The sequence below is a fragment of the Triticum urartu genome, chromosome 5 (assembly GCF_003073215.2).
Source record: "Triticum urartu cultivar G1812 chromosome 5, Tu2.1, whole genome shotgun sequence".
Taxonomy (NCBI): Eukaryota; Viridiplantae; Streptophyta; class Magnoliopsida; order Poales; family Poaceae; genus Triticum; species Triticum urartu.
This window is the reverse complement of record NC_053026.1, coordinates 656,426,014-656,449,832: the sequence shown is the minus strand read 5'-3', so window position 1 is coordinate 656,449,832 and position 23,819 is coordinate 656,426,014. Positions and strand designations below refer to the sequence as shown.

Genomic DNA, 23,819 nt, shown 5'->3' with positions numbered 1-23,819 from the left:
GTGGTGTGGAATCCCGGGCCGTGGACCGAGCACGCTGGCGGCGTTCGGTGGAACCCACGGTGCGCGGCCGGCCGGTGGGAAAGGGGCGCCCCACGGGGCGAAATAGCCCATCCAGGGCTGTTGGGATGGAGATGGAGGCGCTGGAGGCCCCCCACGGCCACCGGAGCCTCGACCGCGCCCGCCGCGGCCATGGCCGCGCCCGTGCCCGCCGCGGTCAGAGGGGTGATCGGGCTGCCGCTGGATTGTGCCGCCCGTGGAAGCGGAGCCGCCTCCACCGCCGCTGGAGCTGCCGGAGCCACCGCCGCTGGAGCCGCCGCCGTGGGTGGCGATGAGGGCGGTAGCCCCCTCCGCCCGGGCGCGCGCATCCAGGCTGATTTCCTCCAGCATCAACCTGGAGCGGGCCTGGACGAAGGTGGGGAAGGGCACCTGCATCGGAAGCAGGGACGCCATGACACCGAACCGAGGAGCGAGGCCGCGGATGAGCTGGAGAGTGAGGGTCTTGTCGGTGACGTGCTCGTCAAGATCGTCGAGGGACTCCGCGAGCGCCTTGAGGCGCCTGCAGTACTCGGCAATCTTCATATCACCTTGAACGGTGGCGCGAAACTCGGCGCCGACGTGGATGGCCTGTCCCGCGAGGTTATCGCGGAAGAAGGCGTCGAGGAGAAATCAGGCATGATAGGCAGTGGAGTCTTGGGCAGAAATGACATCGTAAAGTTCATCCGTGATCGTACCGTAGATCATGAGGAGGATCTGGAGATCGTCGTGGCGCCACTGCGCAGTCTGAGTGCGCGGGTCGAGGTTGACGAGGACGTGGCTCTCCACGCCCGACTTGCGGAGGATGAAGGACATGATGCGCCTCCACTTGGAGTAGTTGCCGCAGACGGCGTCCAGCTTGAAGTCGATGTGGGCGCCGACGTTGACGGCATGGATCGAAGGTGGCGGCGCCGTGGAGGACGACGCGGCGTCGGAGGTCACCGCACCGAGCGGTGCGACGGTGAGGTGCAGCGGAGCTGTGGCCGGAGGGGCGCTCTGGACGGGGGGTGGAGCGGAAGTAGTGGGCAGCGGAGCAGTAGCGCTGGGGAGGGGTGGGCTGCCGGAATTGACACCGGCGTCGGTCTGCTCGCCGGCATCTGAACCCTCGTCAGAGGCATGGGAACCGGCCATGGGGTACAAGGAGGAAAGATGGCTCTGATACCAAGAAGAAGGATAAGAATCTGTGTGTGATATTACGAAGGAAGGCATAGCCTTATATACACAGGAGAGCACGCACAGGTGCTGGGTTGGTTACAACAGAAATGAGCTAGTCTCCCGGAGAGACGTGCGCTAGCTACGCGGGGCGCGGGGTGAGGCCACGATCACCGCGTGGTGAGCGTGCGGCACGGTGCGGGCCGAGTGGGTGCTAGCCGTTTTCCAACAGATTTCTGGACCCATATTTTAATGGTTCTCTTGCAGGTGATGTGAAGGATAGCCACTGTGATTTTGCTGTTGAGCGGCCATTGCTGCATTTAAGGTATGTTCTGCCTGGTGCTACTAAATGCTATATAAAACCTATAGCTGTGCAAAAAATTCCTTGATATGCAAATAATCCAGTTAAAATAAATGGCTTGCGCCATCTGGCATTACATGACGACATATCAAACACTTTGACGCATAGGATAGTCTATATATGTATTCCCTTCAGTTATCTCATATTTCCAGTAATGAAAAAACTCTTCACTTTGGGGTTCTGGAATAATCTTCAGGAAGTTGGTGACGAGTTAGTAGAACTGATGGAAATGTCGCTTTTATTAGACAATGACATGCCAAAGAGGCCACCGCCTGATGTAGTATTTGGACTTAAACTATCTCATATGTACAATAACAAGATTTGTCGCTTCGGTTTTAGAATAATCTTCGATAAGTTGGTGAAGAATTAGAGTGAAAGTTACGCTCATGAGTAGTATTTGTTGTACAGACGTCCAATTAATTCTTGAGATACATTAGAGACACTGTAATGGAACTACTTTAGTCAAATACATGATCCACTGATTGTTGTAGTGAAATGTCGCTGTAGCTATTAATTTGCAGAATCTTGCACGACAAACTATAGGCATGTGATCTCTATCGTGTCCCAGTAAATAAAGAAAATTGGAACATGTGCCTTCAAATTTTCTATTTATATACAAAAACCATGCATTGGTACATATGAACCATATGAATAGGACTGGAGATCTATTTTTTTTGTCATGTCTACGAGTTTTCTGTTATTTCCTCTCAGTGTGAATAGGTAAATTTACTTTTTTTAACCGCAAACCACAGGACAATAGTTCTATGGTATATTTTCATTAAAAAAACAGTATGATACAAAGGGAAAGGAGAAAATAGAAGCAAAAGAAAAAATATCTAACCTAATGGGGCAGAGCCCTTATCCAATTTCAGTTTTCGGCAACATGAGAATCATTTCAAAATTATCTGGCAGCCATTGCTTGAACAAGGTGGAATGCTTGTCTTTGATCTTGTGTTGAAGTAGTTGAAGATCCTTCTTTAATTCAAGCCTCCAATTTGAGACTGCCGGCTGGTTGTTTCTGAAGACCTTGCCATTTCACTTTGTCCTGGATTAATAACGGATTACTAAAAAAATAGGGCAGGTTATTTACGAAAGTATTCCATTTACTAGACTGGATAATTTACACGTTGGCAAGGACTTATTGCTGTAGCCTGGTCATAATTGCTCGGCGATTTTCCCAACCCAAATCCAGAACTGCTTCATCTTTAGATCTTTTCGTGCTTGATGAAATGCCTTAGAGACTAAGCTATGCACTTTGTTTTTCTCTGTTCTCCTGCTCACGGATTAACCGATGGCTGTAGGACCAAGAGAAGCATTAGGAACTGGTCCGCAGTGTCTTCCAGTATATGTGTACACACAATTTGCTTTCCTTTTCCTTTTGCCCTTTGTATAGATGATGTGGTTGAGTTACAAAGCCTCTTCTTGCAGTGTTGTCTGCAAGGCCGAAGAGTGTGAGCAATTTCATTGAGGCTGATGCAATCTTTGGACTGGTAGTGACACTGGTGCCTGTTTATCCCATGACTGGTTCTTTTAGCTGAATATTCATACACTACTTGTTTGTACTATGTATTCCAGTGCAAATTATGATTGTTGCTAAACACTTATGTGTGTAACTGCAGATGACTATCTGTTCTAAAAAAGTGTCACTGCACTACAACAATGCCAGCATGCATTCTTTTTTACATCTAACATTTATTGAATTGTTCATCTTCTTTCTCCTTTGTTTGTCACTAAGATTCTTCTATGACCTCTTTGAGGACATCAACTAATCTTCATGTCGCAGTTTTTGTTGAAACATTTAATAGGTGCTTCAAGAATAGCATTGGCGTTTTTTGTCCTAGCATGTAATATCTTTTTGATACACGGGTCATATAAAATCATATGCAGCTGCCCAATGTAAAAAAAATAATACTTGAATCTAACAAGGCTTTGAATCTAACAGGAGATTTGGATGATCTGCAGTCAAAGGATACCATCAAGCAAGCGGACACGCAAGGAGGGTTGCCCTGGAGTAGAAGTAGAGGACGTTGCCAGTTGCATCACTCTCTGACCTGAAGCCCACCTTGGCATGGATGTGACCAGCGTTAATCCCTAACATTGGCAAGCACTATAATATAAGGTCCTTCTGAATCTTTTGTACCTGCCAAGACTTATTATTTAACTCATGTGTATATTATGATTGTGTCATCATGTCAATGTATGACAAAGAAACCAATTTTTATATGTATCTGAATGCATTTTATGTAAATACTTTCCCATTTATGAAAGCTTTCAACACTCCAAAATCAGTAGTATTCCAAACCCATTATCATATCCGATGGACCAAAACGTTGGGGACGGCACCCTCGCACCAAGGCGCGATACCGATCTAGTAAACATAATTCCTCTCAAACCTTCTCCCTATCTCAAAAAGTCAAATATTTGGGGGTGATTAAACTTTTGCTCAGCTAGAGGATGCCCTAACTTAACACCCTAAAAGAATCAACTACAGTTTTTTTTAATAAACAAACACGTTTCAAACACTCATTTAAACAACTTAATTGCATTATTCGACAACGCTTTCTCATTAGCATCATACATCACATAAGTAACAGTCCATTCCTACTACGTTTGCCTCATACATAGCATAATTTAAAATACATAGCTTAAGTCAAGAACATTTTTCTTATACATGTTTAACAGTTTCTAAATACATGATTAACATTTTTAAAATATATATTTGGATTTCTATTGTATTCTTACACATTGTACATCTCTGGTATATATCAAAAATATATTTTATACAAGCTTAACATGTTTCATATCCTTGCTTAACATTTTCCAAATATTGTTTTTTACACCCCTCAAAACAACTTATATTTTTTTGATGTCTACTTTTTTTGTACAAATCATACATTTTTATTAAACACCGGGGACATTTTTTTATAAGTTATGCTATCAGAATATTTACACTGCATTAACAATTTTCAAATTTTATTTTTTGAAGTAAATTAGTTTTAGGAATAGATACATTTTTAATATATATGAAATATATAAATTAAAGTAAAAAAGAATGAAGAAACATGGAAAAATGAAACTAACCTAAAATTTGGACAGGCCCATTATTTGCTGTTGGGTGGGCGGTCCTTTAGCGAGACCTTCTACGGTCTCGCTAAAAGCGAGGCATAAGTGCTCCCCTATTTGGTTCTCCTTGTGCATCAAATTGTTGAGCTTACTCAATTGGCACTCCCTCTTGGGCCTGCCCACTTCGGAGTTCCCTCAAGCTCCCTCTATGCGAACCATTTTCTTTCCTTCGTACTTGTTCTTTGTTCTTTGATTTTCCAACTCAATTTTCTTTGAATTGGATTGTCTTGTAAGGCATGTCCAAAGCGGACCCTCAAATCTTCGCTATATGTTCGAACTACTGTCTTTGAACCACTTTTGCCATGTAAGGAGAACCTGTATATGTCCTCTTAGCAATCTGGACGTACCGATCGTTATCCAAGAGACAAACATGGGGAGCTATGCCGGAGTCCAGACAAGTACTTGAGTAATTACAAGCATGGTCCCTCTCTTCTCTCTCTCTCCACCTAAGCGCACATGCATGGTCCCCCTCCCCCTCTCTCATGCCATGTGGACAATAAACTACAAATATCTCACCACATGCATGGCCCCCATCTAGTTTTTCTCCTCCCATTGGATGGCTCCCTCCCGCATCATATATGCGGATCTTGTCGGGATATAAAAATAGACAAATACCGGAGACATTTGCGGGTCAGCTTTGGAGATGCCCTAACAACACAACAAAAGAAATATGGGAATGCGTGGGAAGATTTAGATTTGGTGTGTGACGTGTGTAAGGGCAACTCCAATGCATCGGCACATTTTGTCCTCGCACGTCCCTTTGGGTCGAAATAGACAGAAATATCGGCCCAACATGCTGACGCCAATGGACGAGTGTCCACTTTTTGTTCACCCGTGACCCATTTTCGGTCCAAATTTGGAACGGCTTTGCACCGGCGCGGACACGGCACGGCCGCGTGTGACGTCCGTCTTTGTCTTCCCCGTAGCCCGCCCGCCGGGCTACATCGGCCATTCTCCCCCTTTCCTATCCACAACCGAGACACCCGGCCACCCTGCCGTCATCGCTGACGGTTGAACGCTACCCGGGCTGCCGCTTGCACCCACACACCTCCCCCAGTTGCACACCGCACCCGATGGCCGCTCTTGCAGGCGTTAGTGGTCTTTTTTCACGTGGTTTGTAACCTATGGGATTTATATTTGCTTGAAAACTATGTGATTTAGACTTTGGGCAATGTTCATATTTGTATGCAAAACTTGTGTTCAAATATGGCCGCATATGGGCCGCGCGGACGAAGTCCGTCGGCCGATTGGGCGCACTGATCAGCAAAACACGGACGGGGCCTGACTTGCACAAAGGCTCGATCCAAGACAAAAAGGGATCAAATCGGTGACCGTTTACGTCGACGCGTTGGAGATATCCCAAGGCCTAAGCCCTCTACTCTGCCTAAGGGTCTCGCATATGTCGTCTCTCAACTTGACAATCGAACAAAGGTACTTCCGTTCCTGAACGAGTGTGACACCGAATCCACTAATACTATTTGTGAACTGAAATTCATCATTGTCAACACTTCCACGTACAGGTTTCAAAAAGAAAAAAAACAACTTTAGCTAGATTTCAGTCAGATGAATTTTTGTTTTGTGGTCAACCGATTTTCTGGCCCTTGGATTGTGCTTTAAGATTTGTCTAGCTTTTCTTTTTCCTGTCATGTTTTGCTGGTGGTATTGGGCTGTTTGGATTCGATTCCTATTTGGGTCAGTCGATTTCCTTCTTGGGCTGGATTTTGGTGGGCGCATGCTTTTTTTCATGTGTTTGCTTTTGTTTTTTGCGCGTGTATGCTTTAATTTTTTATTTTTCAGTTGAGTTTTTTTTTATGTGTGTTTTCAGATGTTGAGTGCGTGAAAATGTATAGATGCAAGTACTACATGTACAAATACATTAGAGTATGAAGACTTCACTCTTATATATTTATTCTACATATCATAAAAGTGTATTTTTTGTGCTAATTGTGTGGAAAATTTTGTTTTTTTCCATTTTATATATTCTTTAAGGGTAATACCAATGCTAATTGTTTTGTGCTATTTTTTGCTAATTAAATACATTTTTCTATTGTTATGTGTATCTATGCATGAAAGTACTATACAATATGTGTGTAAATTATACTAGACTGCTAAAGTTGCATTGTAATGTGTGTATTCGCTGCATATTATAAAAAATGCAATTTCAGTGCAAAGTTGTGTGCAAGTTTTTTCTTTAATTTCTTTCTTCTTAAGAGTAATACCAATGTCACTAATTTATTCTCTCTTAGAAAGTTTATTTCTTTTATTATGTTTAGTTCTTAATTCATTTCCTGTTTTTAAGGACGATACCAATGCCACTTATTCATTCCTTGTCTAAAAATTTCATTTCTATGTAAAATTCACTATAATGTGTTTATTCTTACATAACTAAAAAATTAGAATTTATGTTTAAATTATGTGCAAATTCTATCATTTTGTTAGTTCCTTTCTTTTTAAAGGGTGGTACCAATGCCACTATACTTCATTTCTTCTTAGAAAAAATTATTTTTATTTTTGTGTTTGTAAGTAAGTATACACGCAAGTATGATACACCATGTGTGTAAATTATAGTAGAAGCAAAAATTGCATTGTATACACTTACTTTTGCCATATTAGAAAACTGCAATTTTAGGGCATACTTGTGTGCAAGTTAGGTTTTTATATTTTCTTTCTTCTTAAAGGGTTTCATTCTTACATAGAAAACTTCATTATTCTGTTTTAGTTTCAGTTTTTGTAATTTGTTTTCTTAAAGGGTTTCATTCTTCCATAGAAAACTTCACTATTTTGTTTTATTTTTTTATTTTCTTTCTGCTTAAAGTGTTTCATTCTTCCGTTGGAAACTTCATTATTTTGTTTTTTTATTTTATTTCTTCTTAAAGGGTTTCAATCTTTCCTAGGAAATTCATTTTGTTCTTTCTTCTTAAAGGGTTTTATTCTTCCCTACAAAAAATCATTATTTTGTTTTCATTTTAATTTCTATTTTATTTTATTTTGTTTCTTTAAGGTAATAACTTTATTTTTGTATATTATAACAAAGCGCAATTTCTGTGTAAATTGCGTGCCAAGTTTGCCATTGCTTGTTTTATACTGCCTTTCTTCTGAAAGGGTACTGCCAATGTTCAGTTTATTTATTTATTTTCTTTCTTCTTCAAGGGTAGTATTAAAGGTCAATGATTCATTTTAGCTGAGAATACTTCATTATTATGATTTTTTTGCTTCTATGTTTTTGTTTCTTCTTTAAGGGCATTATTACCTCCACTAATTCATTTCTTCTGAGAAAACATCTTTTTTGCAAAAGTTCCACTAACATATATTTATTCTTGCATATTGTAAAAAAAACAAAATTTCCTTACATATCGTGTGCAAGTTTTATCATTATTTATTTTGTTTCTGAGGGGGTGGGGGTGGTGAGGTGTACGGTTGATGGTGTAGGAGTGCAACTTGCTTGACTCCTCGGCTCAACGACAAGAGCAGGCATACAAAGGAGCATCCAAGGATACATTTTTTTTGCGAAATTCCAAGCATACAATTATTACGTACCACAAAATAGTTTGGATGAAAAGGAGGACAATTGTATCATGTGTCCATGCATATGCATGCAGAATGCATTATGCGTACATGCATGCATAGATACATGCATGCATATCATGCACGCGTGTGAAATGTGTGCATGCATAGCGAATCAGGCTGGAATGAACCGGCTACTATACACAAGTGTTGTTTGTCGACTGACCCAAAAATAAGAATCAGTCGACTTACACGTAGTCGCTCCCAAAAAAAAACACTTCCATGTGCAGTGGGAGGGGTGGCGCCGGCTCAGATGCGGCGCGGGACGGGAGGGGGAGGCAGTGTAGGAGAGATGCGGCATTTACTCAGCCGCCCAGCGGTGGAGTAAATATAGGAGAAATTTAGGGCGCGAGTAAAAGTTTTACTCACATACGGCAGATAATGGATCAGTTAGGTCCCGGTTAGAGGAGTGAAACCGCATTTTTACTCCTCTAACGGGTTATAAGGGATTGTTTAGAAATGCCCTAACATGCAATATGTTCGAGACAAAAGAACGACAATATGCGAACGTTAGCAAGATTGATACGACTCAACTCATTGGACAATCCACAAACCCTAGAGATGTCAGGGGCCCCCTTTTGAGATCACACCCGGCATATGAAGACAATAATTAAAGAGCTGGAAGAAAAATGAGCACGGTGTTAGCTCTTTCTGAGGGCCTGAACCTGTATAGAACTTGTCTCCCATGTGTTACCATCAAGCTCTGCCCTGAACAAACATCGCCGGGGAAAAATAAGGGACGACTGTACCTGAAGGTTCGAGAAGGACCACGATGGTGTTTGTGACTTGTCCAGGATGTCCGCTTGTTACGCTCGGCGTGATGACTTGGAATGTTCATCAATAAGATGTCGGCTTGGTACGTGACCACTCGGCAAAGTCGTCGCCCGAGTAGAGGGTTTGTTTTGTTTGAGGCCTGAGGCTGGACGCGCTTGCTGGCGGTCTTGACACGGCCGGCGGGTCTAGCTAGCAAACGAAGGATCAGGGCTTGCGGTCTTGGCACGGGTCATGCATGTTGGCTCTTGTTTTGTTTTGTCTCTGTTGTACGTAGTACTACACTAGGTAGGCCTAGGAATGTGAGTCGAATGGGAGGGCGACGTGAGAGATGCACGGCGGCCGTTCCGGGATAAGGCCTAGCATTATTAATCTTCCTCCTCCTGCCACGCCCGGAGTACCTCTCTCGTAGTGGTCGGACGCTGGCCAGCGAGTGAACTATGCCGCCGCTGGCCGCCCTGCTCCTCCTGCTCTGGGCCGCAGCCTCCTCGGCCTCCGCCGCCAGCTTCACCTGCGCCAAACCGAGCACATGCCGATCCGCCGTCGCCTACGTCGTCCCCAACGCCACCACCTACGAGCAACTCGCTTCCCGCTTCAGCCCCACCGCCACCCTTCACCACCTCCTCGCCGCCAACCAACTCCCGCCCCACACCGACACCAGCCAAGCCATTCCCGCGAAAACAGCCGTGCGCATCCCCTTCAGGTGCCGCTGCGCCGGCGGCCTGGGCCAGTCGGACCTGGATATGTACACCGGCGGCCGTGGCGATGACTACTTCATGGAGGTCGTCACCGCCAACAACGTTGCCGCGGGCAAATACTATGGGCGGAGGCCGCTGCCCTGCAGCTGCGACAAGGTGGACGGCTCCCACGTGATGCACCTTGCCTATGTGATCGTCCGCGCAGGCGACAATATCTCCCAGATCGCCGCCAAGTATGGGCTGCGGGAGTCAACGCTGCTCAGGATCAATAATATCACTAGCAGCCAGCTGCTGATTCGCCAAGGCCACATTCTTGATATCCCGCTATTCCAAGGTACGGACGTCTACGTGTCTATTTAATTTATATACTTTTCTAATAGTCTCTAATCATTTGATTAATTAATTTGCTGCAACTAAGTACCTTACTTGACCCAGGAATGGGCACATGGTCCAGGGTACATTATAACTCAGCACATAGGAAAAGAAGATTGCAGGGTGGAGGTATGCCAACTTACTCCGAAACTCGCTCCAAATAGTGAGATCTCTTCCACTAATATAATCAGAGGAGATACTATTAGTCCTCAAAACTCTACTGCATCTTCTGCACTAATCCTTGTTTGGCTCAGAGGCCGCATATGATCTCTGGTTGAAATGATCTAGACAGCGAAATTGTTCGTCTCTATGAGGAGCAGAAAGTTCATATTGAGCACTCTTTTCCATTTGAGGCCAGATTTAGGACGTTTTAAAACAAATCAACATTGATTGTCAATGCAAGACTCTTCGAGCTTTGACGTAACTCGCGTCTTTGGATAACAACATGTCTTCTGGTTGCTGGTTCATGTTGTGATGATATTTTATAGCAAAACAAACACGAAAATATGAAAATTTCAGAATGCCAAAACGTATGATATAGCCAACCAATCTCTCCATCTAAGAGTCTACCATCCACTAATACATCAAGTGTTTGAATATCGATAGGAAATTGCCCAAAGGTGATGTACACATGTGTGCTTTTGCGTTGTGCCGGGCCCAGGGTTTGGGTTACTCGGATGTAATCTGGTTACTTCCAGTAATCATGTTTCCTAAGCACCCCGGTCACCAAGTCTCGAACACAAAACCAGATAATTAGGAGGGTAGATGAACAGAGGGGCCATACCGCTGCGTTACCACCAATGTTATGCCCTGTCGGATTTTTAAAGCTAATTTAAGGTTTCTGAAAAAATGAATTCCAATTTCATTTGAATATTTTGGGCGGTAATTGCCCGGTAACCGTGGTAATCATAAATACCAACCCTCCACCCCACTACCCCCAAGTAAAAATATCATTCGGTAACCAAAACCGTGGTTGTGCCCCGCCTCGCTTGAAGCATTTTTTAAAGGGGGCATATCCTGGGCTCTGTATCAAAGCGATGCACATGGTCATTTTATTGCAACATAAGCTCAAGAGTATTATACTTCATGGATCATATAAAGTGGATAAAGAAATCACCTGCCAGAATAGAACAAACATAAAGTGCCTATGTATCATCTATTCTATTAATGGACCACCATCCACCCTGGTTGAAGATATCTTGTGCCACCGTCTCCAGACATCTCCAAAAAATATCCAAAGGCTCCAGCTGCTCCACAAGAATGAGATAGGACCATAAACGGATGCAGTACGTAGTCTTGTTAAAAATAATGTCATTCTGTCCAACACGAAATTGAGATTTATGTTTTTGCTAACCCCATGTCACCAATTCCCAAACATATTTGTGATATTTGTTGGTGGAGGTAAATTATATTTTGTATGAACTATCCTCCAAACAAGATGAGGAAAAAGGACATGCAAGGAGCAAATGCTCAATATATACATCATAGTCGCAAAAGCAACACTTTCCAGACACATTACAATTTTTCTTACCAAAACCATCCCATGTAAGAACCACATGAAATCTTAGTCATCAATGATACTTTTAGTTTCCACATGTATTTACGTAAAAATCTAGTATGGCCATTCATAAGGTCCACACACATAGGTTTCACAGTAAAGGTTCCTAAGGCTATCAGATTCCAAACAAACCTATAATGGTCATCAGAAAGATGAATCATCGTCAACCACTAACTAAGTGTAACCAAGCAGTTCATTTATCACCAGTTAAGTTCTGTTTAACTGGTGAGGTTTGTTTGGCATCGACGAAATTGAGTATTCAACGTCACTACGGATAAAACAGTCGAAACCGAAACATTTATTTGTTGCGTCCTTACCACGTATCTTCCCAAAAATCAGTACTAGTACCGTTTCTAATAGTAAAACCCCATCTTACTAAAGAACTCCTCTTTGACTCTCACGAGTCCTATCCAGAAAGGAGAATCAACAGGTTTAGATTGCTTGCTAGATTCCCTCCTCATTTAGATTTTAACTGGACAAAAACTCTCCCTGTTTCCAAAGTATGGAACATTCTTAAGGATATTGGGGAAGAATCATCTGTTTTTAACAGGTGTTCCATCTCCCTCATGCTTACCATGTTAAAGTTCCACATGTATGTTCTCTTAGTATTACCTACCTAGATGCAACCCAAGGGTTTTGAACTCCAGAAGCCTCCAAAAAAAATGTTACGGAGATTGGTTTTCACTCCACAATTCCTATCATTTATGTGAAAAAAGAACAGGAAAGCTCCCTTAGTGGCCACCAAGGTTAATAGAAGTGAGAGGTTGAAGAAGTTTTTTTTTTGAGAAACTAGGTTGAAGAAGTTGTCTAATGGTTACAGAGCAAAGAAATGTTTTGATAAAAATTGCCTCGCACTTGATTCTTGTACCCCATATCTTAAAAGCAAAGTGGTCCAAAATCTATGTAATAAATTTGCACGTGCCAATGGTTGCCTCTTATAACGGTATCATAGGCAAACTGCTATCATGTCAGTGCAGTTAAGGAAGAAACATGTTGATGTTGTATATTATTTAACATACAAATTTTGCACAATCTCATAGGAGAACAAAGCTGATAACCCGATCAAATGAAGGAACAAACACTAAAACCATTAAATCAAACTCACTTGGAAGATCTCACCATTCTTGGTTCTCGTGTTGTTGGATTCTGCGGAACCACATGAATCCTTAGAATGGGATTCCAATTAAGCTCTTTTGTCTTGAGATTTTGAGAGGAGTTTCACTTTGGAGAGAAAGTACAACTGAAGTCGTAGTATTAAGACGTGTTCAGCAAGGCATAGTTATTGTCTATCATTGGACTCTATGGTAGAACCCGTTGGCGAGGCATGATAGGGGGTGGTTTACTCTACGACGGATGTCAGCTGTTCGAGTCCGCTCATCTTGAGCCCGTGAACTTAGTGGACACTTTGATAGCACCAAATTTTGTCGAGTCGGCGTTTTTATCTATACTTTCCTATTTCTGGACTTCAATAAGATCCTTGCATGTAGTAGCAACTTATGATGGCATAGCCTTAACGTTAACGGCGAGGTTCATAAGTGCAAAGACTTGCGGTGGATACCCAGACACCCAGTGATGAGGCAGGTGTAGCAAGTTAGGAAATGCTTCGGGCTATTGAAAATAAGCATAGATCCAGAGATTCGAAAATAGGACAAGCTTATAAACTAAATGTTGAATGCATGGGTAGGCAAGACACAACCTAGCGAACTGAAACATCTTTGTAGTAAAGGAAAATAAAGCAATTGCGATTAATACATACTATGAGTGTATACAGTACTACTACTTAATACTCACGTAAAATTTTCGATTGGAATTGCTAGAACTTTTTTTTACCTTGAACTGAGCACCTTTTATTTAGTAATATACTTCCTTAATTTCTTTCAGGGGATCCTGGGGTTACGACATCAAAAGTAATTAACATTGTAAAAGTAGTTGTACCCGTTCTAAGCGTTCTTGTGTATCTCGTTACAACATGGTGTTACTGGAGAAGCGCACGCAATTTCCTCTCGTCAGGGGCGAATGGCTTTATGGAATTCAGTTATAGTGATCTAGCTTGCGCCACGAACAAATTCTCCAGAGATGCTCTTCTTGGAGAGGGTATGTTCGGAGCAGTATATAAGGCGACGTTCAAGGGCCAGGAAGTGGCTGTGAAGAGAATTAAAGCAGAGGGAAAGCTTGAGGAATTCCACCGCGAGCTCCAGACAGTTGGTAACACGACGCACGAGAATCTAGTTGACCTCAAAGGCTGGTGCGGCAAAGTCAGAGTGATCGATGGCAAGACTTGGTGGAAAAGGGTTATCAAGGTTGAACTCTTCCTCGTCTTTGAGTTCATATCTAATGGCGACCTTGAACACCACCTGCACAACAACGACCAAGTTCTATCATGGGACAAAAGGTATGTATTTGGAGCAACGAAACTGAATTTTAATGATTTTTTATGATTTATCTAATGGAACTGATTCTGTCTTTTACATTCTGGTACATGCATTTTCCCGAAAACCTGGTCAAAATATTGAATTAGTTAGTGCCAAGGGTGGTGGGAGAGGAAGTGCATAAGTCAAACACCATAAGGAACACTATTAAGCTTTTATCTCTCGCTCTTAACATGTATAATTTTTTGAAACAAAATTATTATGCAAACCTTAGCTTCTCCTCCATTCATCTCAAACCAGCTTTAATTGAAAGTCAAACTATCGTAAGTTTCACATAGATCATATGAAAACACTAACATTTATGGCACCAAATTAGTGTATTACATTTATCATAAAATTTATTTTTATAATAAATCTACTCGATTCCATGGATATTGGTATATTTTTGTGTAAACTTAGTAAAAACTTTAGATACTTTGAATTTCCCCCAAAAAAATTGAATTGTGGAGATATTAAGGGATGAGATAAAAGTAGCTAAAGAGTTATAACAGAAAGAGAAATTTTTACGTTGAATGAAAATGATCTCAGCTCCAGCATTGCCCCGCATGAACACCACATGCGGTACTAGCTTAATCTTCTATAGTACGTCTCACCATCTAAGATATGAAAAAACTATATTGTTAAGCTTCCTCTTGCTATGTTGATTCATAAAAAGTCTTGATTACTTTGTTCACTAGAGAAACTAATTCTTTCATGTCTCTAGTGCTCGGTTACATTGATGGTGTTACATACTGTCATATTGATACATGGAATGTTATTATCGAATATTTCACATTCACTACAGAAAAACTCATTTGTCGAGTGCTTTTTAAATGGCACTCGACAAAGGAGATCTTTGCCAAGTGTTTTCTGACAAACAATAGTAAAAAGGTAAAATAAAAAGAAATACACTCAACAAAGGTGGGGGACACATGTTCCGCCCATCGTGGTTGACGGGAAGGAGGTGATCAGTTAGCTCTGTTGAGTGCTCCCGGTTTGGCTCTCGGCAATTTTGTTTAATTCCATATCCATGGCATCGATCATGATAATGTGGCCACATTTTTTGTATAGAGGGCAGCTTGCCATCTGAAACAATATTGCCAAAACAAGTTTCTAACTTTTTGTTACAAAAAATATTTTTATATTTTCCAAGTTCCAAAAAATGCTGCCTCTCCAATTTTCACACAAAGTAGACTATATTAGATGGACAATTCTCAACTATTAAGAATTTTCTCGCTTTCTATCTATTTTCGCCCATTTAAATGAGTTTTGGCCAATATTCCGAAAGTAATTCAAATTTGAACTAAAAGTATGTTCTAGTGTAGTCCAATTTTTCCGAAAAAATCATTTTTCTGTGTCTAAGTAGGATTCTATGCGATACAAAAACATGGTGTTGAAAGATCTAGGCCCTTGCAATGAATAGTTTCACCGATGATACTGACCCCCATTATGAAAAAAATGAAGAAAAAAATATAATGCTATACTTTCACATGGAGTTGTTTTATGTGTACTTAGTGGTTAGGAAAAATGATATAAATGGATTTTGACATAAAAAACTTTCAGAAAATGGACTACCATGTATGAACATTCATGACTTTCAAGCCAAATGCCCATGTCATGCACATATCCATGGCATTGTTCATGAAAATGTGCCCATATTTGGCACAAAGGTGCATATTTTGATGCCAAACAATAGTGCCGAGATATAAACTGCGCGTGCGCGCATAATGGTTTATTCTACGCTCTGGCTTAATCACGCAACCCGCCAAGCCAGCCAACCCACGCACACCATCCACCACTTTCCTAATTTGATGGTAATGCTTACTACTATTCGTAGTAAAAGTGCTATGCCATTTACTATGTGCCATTTTGACGGTAGTGCTTACTCCCATTTGTAGTAAAGTGCTACTCCCTCCGTCCTTTAAAGAGGGTACTTCCACCTTTGTTGGAAAGTCAAACTTCTTTATGTTTGACCATATTTCAACAATAATACATCAATATTTACGCCATTAAATTAGTAGCATTAGATTCATGATAAAATATATTTTCATCATATACCTATTTAGTTTCATAAATATTGATATTTTTTTGCACAAACCCAGTCAAACTTTGAGATAGTTTGACTATCCAACAAAGTTGAAAGTACACTCTTTAAAGGAGGGAGGGAGTATGCCATTTACTATGTACTACTAGTGCTACAGGTTTGATCGTAATGCCCTTTTTACTATTGTCCTAGATTCGATCGACCCAGCCAATGCACACAGTAATAAAATTGATCATTATGGTTATCTAGTTACGAGCTATAATGCAAAACTGGTAATCGTACGCTCGGGTCACACTAATCAACCCCACCTCCACACGCTTCGGCAATTGATGGTAATATCGCTTGTAGAAATGGATTTAATTCAGTTACCACTCCCACCGCCGACCTCCGCCCCGCGGGGTTCTATTTGCTAATGACAGTAAAAAGGTTAGAAATATGGTAATGGAACAAATAGCTTTACGAGATTGCATGCAACCGCACTACACCCAACGTCTTGTACCATTATGCATGGTAAAAGAACTGGCACATATGGTAACGGACTAGATCTATTACGAGATCTATTACGAGATGCCACACACCACTCCTTAATTCTCTGACATAAAATGGTAGCTTTTGTGCAACCAGTAACCCAATAAATTATGTTACTATACTTTACATGGTTGATTACCATGTGTGATTGGCGCAGACAAGTAATAAAGCAAAACTATGCTGAGGTGATGAACCATCACAAGCACACGGTAATCAAATTAATATTTTACTACATTTTCCATGGATGATTACTATATGTAATCAGGAGGACGCATATAATAAAAAAATTGTGGCAGAGCGGTGAACCATTGCTGCAGCCAGTAACCGAATTAATTCAGTTACTATATCCAACATGGCTGATTACTAGTAGGTGGAAGAAAAATTGGAGGCCAAGGCACTAGCCACGCGCATGTTTTCTGGTTGGTTGCGCATTGTTAGGCCGGAGCGTAGAATAAGCGCACTGCGCTCAGGCTCACTTTAGCGCACCTATTCTGATCACGGGATCAGAATAATATTCTGATCACAACATGAACTTCCTGAGTAACGCGCCTGACCTTCCTCATGTGCTAGGTTGAACTTCAGCTAAAAGAAGTCCAAATGGGGCTCGCTATATACCGTTGGAAAGCTATGGACACCAGTATCATGACAAATATTAAAATTTTGGCAAAATGTAAGTGGTTTAAGAGCAGTTTTGAAAATCGTTTTTTCTTCGTACAAAAAACGTGAATCATATTTTTGATCGCATTTTTAAACCGTTTATCGGAATGAGGCAAATAATATGGCGTTGGAAAGCTGCTGCAAAACCGCTCCTTCCACATGTTGAAAGATTTCTCTAATTCCCTACGGTTAAAGAGTAATTCGGAAAATCGTAGAATTTCACAAACGGAACACCCGAGTTCGTATTTTCGATGTCATTTTTAAACGGCTAATCTAATTGAGGCAAATAATATGGCGTTGGAAAGCTTATGAAAATGCGCTAATTTTTCATGTTAAAAGTTTTTCTAATTTTGAACGGTTTAAAAGTAATTTAGAAAATAGTACAAGTTCCATCGAGTTCGTATTTTCGAGCTAATTTTTAACTGTATGTCCAAATGCAGCAAATAATATGGCGTTGGAAGGCTTGAAGAAATGCGAAACTTTTTTATATATATTGTTTCTCCTAATTAATTACAGTTATGTCAGTGCGAAACTTCTAGCTACCATTTTTTTCGTATATGAGTTGTTTTTAAAAGTGCAAAAAATAGCTTGTGTTTTTTATTTTTTTAACAGGTAAATCCTATGTTTTAATAAACTCTGAACTTCTCTGTTATTTCAATTTGAACTTCACCTTTTCATATTTTGAGTAAAGAATTGTATTCGATTTTTATACGGAAAAAATCGAACATGGAAATACAAGGTGAACCTTTCTCGCAAGAATTTTTGAAATTCCCCGGACAGAGCACTTGAACTTCTGTCAACAAACTTTTTAAGCTTTTATTTTTCTATACTTCTATTCTCACCTGAAATGCATTGCTTGCAGTACTTGAACTTCTCGCTGTTTTCACTACGAACTTCTATCACATTTTTGTGTATATGTCGAGTTACACACAATTGGAGGTCCGACGTCATTTTTTGTCATTTTTAAAACATGTAATTGGAGGTCGGATATCCCACAATATAAATTCGGAACCATGCACGGGGGTGCACGTGAACTTCTTGCAACAAATCTGAGTTTTTTATATTCTTCGAACTTCTATGTTATTTCAAATTGAACTTCACATTTTTATTTTTTTAGTAAAGAATTCTTTTTGATTTTTATATATACTTCAAATCTGACTTTTTATCCAATTTTTTGAACTTCGTGGTTGATACTTTAATAATAACAGATGTTTGCGTTTCTTAAAAAGGTAAAATCCTAGATTTTTTAATAAACATCAAACCACTTTGTTATTTTAGTTTGAACTTCTAATTTATTAATAAACAAGAAATTTCTATTTTTAATCTTTTTTAGTTGCTCCTTTTATTTTAATTTGAACTTCTTCATTTTACTCTTTAGGAGCGACAAAAATCTGAGTTTTTAAATTTTTGATTCATCACATTTTTCTCATTTTTTAGTTTACACTAATTTTACTCATTTTGTTATATCCGAACTCTGTTCTTTTTGATAGTTGGACTTCTCATTTATTTACATGAGCTGTACGTGTATGTTCAGAGTAGCAACTGTTGCAGAGATTACGTGTATGTTCAGAGTAGCAACTGTTGCAGAGACAAATGCTGTGCTGGATGACCATGAGACAAATCGATGAGAGATGGCTGCCCGCGCGGACTGCCCACGAGCGGGGTTGAAGTAGGCCGGCGAAGGTCGTCGGAGCAGGTTACCAGCAAGGCGAGGTCCACCGCAAGGTGGCAAGGAAGTTCGCCGGACGGTCAGCGGCGATGGGGATCTCCGTGAGTTGTGTGCTGCACCACTGGGCGATGGACGGTGGCGTCGCCGCGGGGAGGGTCGTGGCCGCTGCAGGTCACGACCGCAAGTGGAGGAAGGTCGCGGCGGCAGGTGGAGGAAGGTCGCGCGGAGGCAGGATCCCGGCGGTTGCGACGCGGGTTGGTGGCTGTCGCGCGGCCGCAAGATCCCGACCAGGGGAGGTTGGTTGGCGGCGGTTGCAGCGGCGCCGCCAGATGGGTGGTGCGCGCGGCCGAAAGTTGGGGCGGGGGCGGGGCGCTGCGACGGCCGGCTCAGTGGGTGGGGCGCTGCGACGGCGGGTTCTGGGGGCGGGGCGGCGCGGTGGCCGGGGGCGGTGGTGGGGCGGCGTGCTGTTTGCTCGTGGCGGCGGTGCCCGGGGATGAGGCTGGCGGCGGGTCCGCGGGAGGTGGCCGGCGGAGGGTCCACGGGAGGAGCCTGGCGTCGGGTTTGGGGGAGGTGGCCGGCGCTGCAGTTGGAGGTGGGGGCGGGCGGTGATTCACGGGGAGGTGCGGGTGGGAACGAGAGCTGGAGGACGTGGGGTGGGAGGTGGGACAGGGTAGTTTTTTTTTGGGCCGCGCCTGTTCGCTGGTTTATCGGGAGTTCAGCAGCATCTTCGTCGGCCCTAGCACGATCGTGATCAAAATAACTATTTTGATCCCATGATCAGAATAGTGCTACTCTTTCTATATATAAATTTTCGAAGCATCAAAAATGGGTTTTTTGTGAAGCAAGTGCAAATAATACTTTGTAAAATGACACCTCACACAAAGTATACCATATTAAATGCCGATTCGAAGTATTCATATTTTTTCTCATTTTCCCATATTAGACACCACACACAAATGTGTTCTTATGGTATGTAAGTAGGATCTATGCAATAGTCACGACTGGTGTTGAAAGCGCCATACCTTTGCTATGAATAGTTTTGCCGACGATTAAGACCCCGTTTCAAAAAAACAAATAAAATGAAGAAAAATTCAAAAAAAAGAAGAAATGCAATCCCACATGAAGTTAACTTATGTATTGTAGTTTTCAGAAAAAAAATTGATAAACATGGATTTTGACATATTTTCTAAAAACAAATCATAAAATGGACTATCATATATGAACATTATGGCTTTCAAACCAAATGACCATGGTCATGGCCATATACATGGAATAGTTCATAATAATGCGCCCATACTTGGCACAAAGGTGCATCTTTCCATGCCAAACAATAGTGAAAAAAAGGAGTTTCTAAGGTTTTGTTACATGAAATGTATTTTGTTGCCAATGAAAAACACTCAACAAAGACCCCTTTGTCGGCTTGTTCTATGCCGAGCGGGAGCACTTGATAAATCCTTTGCCATGTGGTTTTCGACGTTTGCCGAGTGTCCTGGGCACTCTGCAAACTGCTCAAATCCAGTAGCGATTATCAAAATGTCTACTGAAAAATTCAGATTTGGTAAGGTGTGCTTCTAAACTATTGTAATCCATTCATACTTTTTGATTTGAGGGCCATGGTGATTTGTTATGTCCTAGGAGTTAAGATTAGTAAACGGACTAGAATCCCTTGTACTTGACATGGATCCAGCTGATAATATTTAAACACACCATCATCAATGCTTATCGTTCTATGAAATGGAAAACTTTTGATTGGTGAAATCTGTATATGTTAAGTTATATGCATGGTTGATACATCCTTGTTCCCTTTGTTTTTCATTGAACTTTGAATATGATGGAACTTCCGCTGATATAATACTCCAAAATAATATTGTTTTTCCGTATTATTCAAATTAAATGTACCATCAATAATTGGTGACGCCAAGCCTGCAACATTCTGTTAACCACATACCCATGTTCCAAAAGACTAAATATTTTATATTCCTGCTTGCGTTGCTATAGGGACTAGATACATAATATTTACTATGATTTATTAGTTGAACTATTACTCATGGTTCTATACGATGTCTCTTTTAAAGGAAGGAATTACCGGAGTTATTATTTCCCAAAATGTAATACTGTCGATCAATGGTTAAGATACGATTATAGGTCTTCCCTATGCAGTGATAATCAGGCAGGGTTTTGCATGTGTTTCCCCATGGTTGATTCAAGTCAAGGATTTTTCTGAATGGTATCATAATGGAATGAAAAATTGACTTGCCAATTTGTAATTCTTGGAGTGAGTAAGAAAAAAAAATCTATGGCACATAAAAAATAGGTATTTTATTATTCAGGAACCAGAAGATAAACATGACTGATGTCTGAACATTTCGCTTGCTAATGTTTGCAATAGGTACAAAATAGTGAAGGGCATAGGGTCAGCTCTTCATTACCTCCACCACGAGTGCAATCCATGCATCCTGCATAGAGATATCAAGCCTGGCAACATACTCTTGAATGAGTATTTCAACGCTAAGCTTGGGGACTTCGGGCTATCCATGATCGCCAGCAAAAACAGAGCGACAGTGGTCACAACCGCCGTGGGGTCAGTGGGATACATGGATCCACATCTCATGAAAGATGGGGCTGTGGAGTTCAGCCGTAAGTCAGACGTATACAGCTTCGGGATCGTCCTACTAAAGATTGCATGTACACAAAAATCAAGGGAGGAAGTCTGGCAGATGCGCGGTGGCAGTGAGCAGCAAGTTCATGTGGATGGTGTTGTGGATGAAAGGTTACGCTTCTTTGACCGTACCGAGATGGAGCGTGTGGTTGTCCTTGGCCTCAAGTGTTCTCACTCAGCAGAGGCACAACGACCTTCCATGGAGGATGCAATGAAATTCCTCGAGGACGGCCAAGAGTTTCCTGCCACAACACAAGGAGACGGCAGCTATGGTGTGCCTTGCATTGTAAACGAGGAGGCACCTATGATGACACATGGTGATGTCTCTTCTTATTACCCTTGAGCTACATAATTCAGTGCATCTGTCATGTGAGGCCAAACGCGTAGGGGCCATGTTGCACCCTAGTTCTTGTCCGAGTCTAGAACTTGCTGAGTTCATCTAGAGTTAGAGTGGGAGTTCGGTTCCTAAGTCGGAAAGGTTTTGTCCCGAAGAAGGTTACCCTGCCGACAGGATCCAATTCCAACAATAGTCCAAGTCTGTTTCCTCAATTGTAATTGGCTATATATATAGCCACCCCCACGTGATCAATAAAACAGGCAGAAAAGCTAACCTCTTGCTCCTACGCCGCACACGGTTCTCTCAACCTTGCTGCTAGGGCCGGTTGCTGCCGCCACAGGTCGCCGAGACTACTGTCCTCGGGCAACGGTATCTCACTAGTTACGCCCCACGTCCCAGCTTCCAAATTATAGGGCACATGACGGCGTCATGGGTCGCAACTTGATTATATATGCATCATCGAGCGTGCATGCAAGTTCCATCGTCATACCATATATATACTCCTGCTAGCTGGACGATGGATTGCACATTCGGTTCTTAAGTTTACCACTATAGTAATTAATTAAGGCATTCATCGATATGATGTTGGTAATAGTTTTAAGGGTTTTAATTGTTAGATAATGAGCAACCGATCTTTACCCAGGGCCAAAGGCCATTACATTTACATGTGTGGTAAAGTGCATGAAACCCCTTATACAATGGGGATATACCGAAAAGAGACTATACACATCTAACACCCCCCCCTCAAACTCATGGTGGATCAACAACACTGAGTTTGGAGAGAAAAAAGCCATGCTGCGCTTGAGTCTGTGCCTTCGTGAAGAAGTCAGCCAACTGTAACTCAGAGGGCACATAGTGAAGAGCGAGAGTCTGATCCTGCACAGCAGCACACACAAAGTGGGCATCCACACCGATGTGCTTGGTGAGCTCATGCTTCACTCGGTCACGCGCAATACTGATAGCACCGGTACTGTCTGACAGTAAGGGAGTCGAGGTAGTAGCAGACACACCAAAATCCTCAAGTAACCACTGTAACAAGATCACCTCAGCCGTCAACATAGCCATGGCTCGCAACTCAGCCTCTGTACTCGAGCGAGAAACTGCAGTCTGTTTCTTTGTCTTCCAGGCAATAAGAGAGCCACCAAGAAAGACACAATAAGCAGACATCAAGCGTCGATTAGAGGGATCACTAGCCCAGGTAGCATCAGAGTAGGCCTGGAGCTGAAGAGAGCTGGAGCGGGGAAAGAAAAGGCGCCAAGAGATCGTCCCACGAAGATACAGTAGAACACGGAGGAGATGATTATAGTGGACAGAGGTGGGGGCTGAAACAAACTAACTCAGGATGCGGACAGGATAGGAGATGTTAGGACGCGTAACAGCAAGATATACAAGGCTGCCAACAAGGTGACGATAGCGAGTGAGATTAGAAAGAGGTTCACCATCAGAGGCACGAAGCTGAACGTTGAGCTCCATAGGAGTCACAACTGTGCGCTCATCACCGAGAGCAGCGCGAGCAAGAAGATCCTGAATATATTTTTCTTGTGAGATGTAGAAGCCATCAGAGGTCAAGGAGATCTCAATCCCAAGAAAATAGCGAAGTGGACCAAGATCAGTCATGAGGAACTGGTCACGAAGGCGAGCCTTAACAAAAGCAATGTAGTCAGAGTCGTCACAAGTGATGATCATGTCATCAACATAGAGAAGGAGAACAGTCCGACCACGAGGAGACGTTTGAACAAGCAATGCGGGATCATGATCACTGGGCAAGAAACCAACGGCAGTCATGACAAAGGAGAAGCGCTCGAACCAGGCGCGAGGGGCCTGTTTAAGACCATAGAGGGAGCGGCGAAGTCTACAGACCATATCATCAGGAGCATAGTACCCC

General features: G+C 42.2%; 1 protein-coding gene across 1 annotated transcript; it reads left to right on the top strand.

The window, feature by feature from the left end:
- The first annotated feature begins 9,352 nt into the window (after nucleotides 1–9,352).
- Nucleotides 9,353–22,227, top strand: LOC125511656 (putative L-type lectin-domain containing receptor kinase I.4). The gene is made up of 4 exons (XM_048677081.1): nucleotides 9,353–10,036; nucleotides 10,138–10,203; nucleotides 13,514–14,024; nucleotides 21,328–22,227. The coding sequence occupies exons 1-4, from the start codon at nucleotides 9,445–9,447 to the stop codon at nucleotides 21,938–21,940; spliced, it is 1,782 nt and encodes a 593-aa protein (XP_048533038.1). The 5' UTR covers nucleotides 9,353–9,444; the 3' UTR covers nucleotides 21,941–22,227.
- The last annotated feature ends 1,592 nt before the right edge of the window (nucleotides 22,228–23,819 follow it).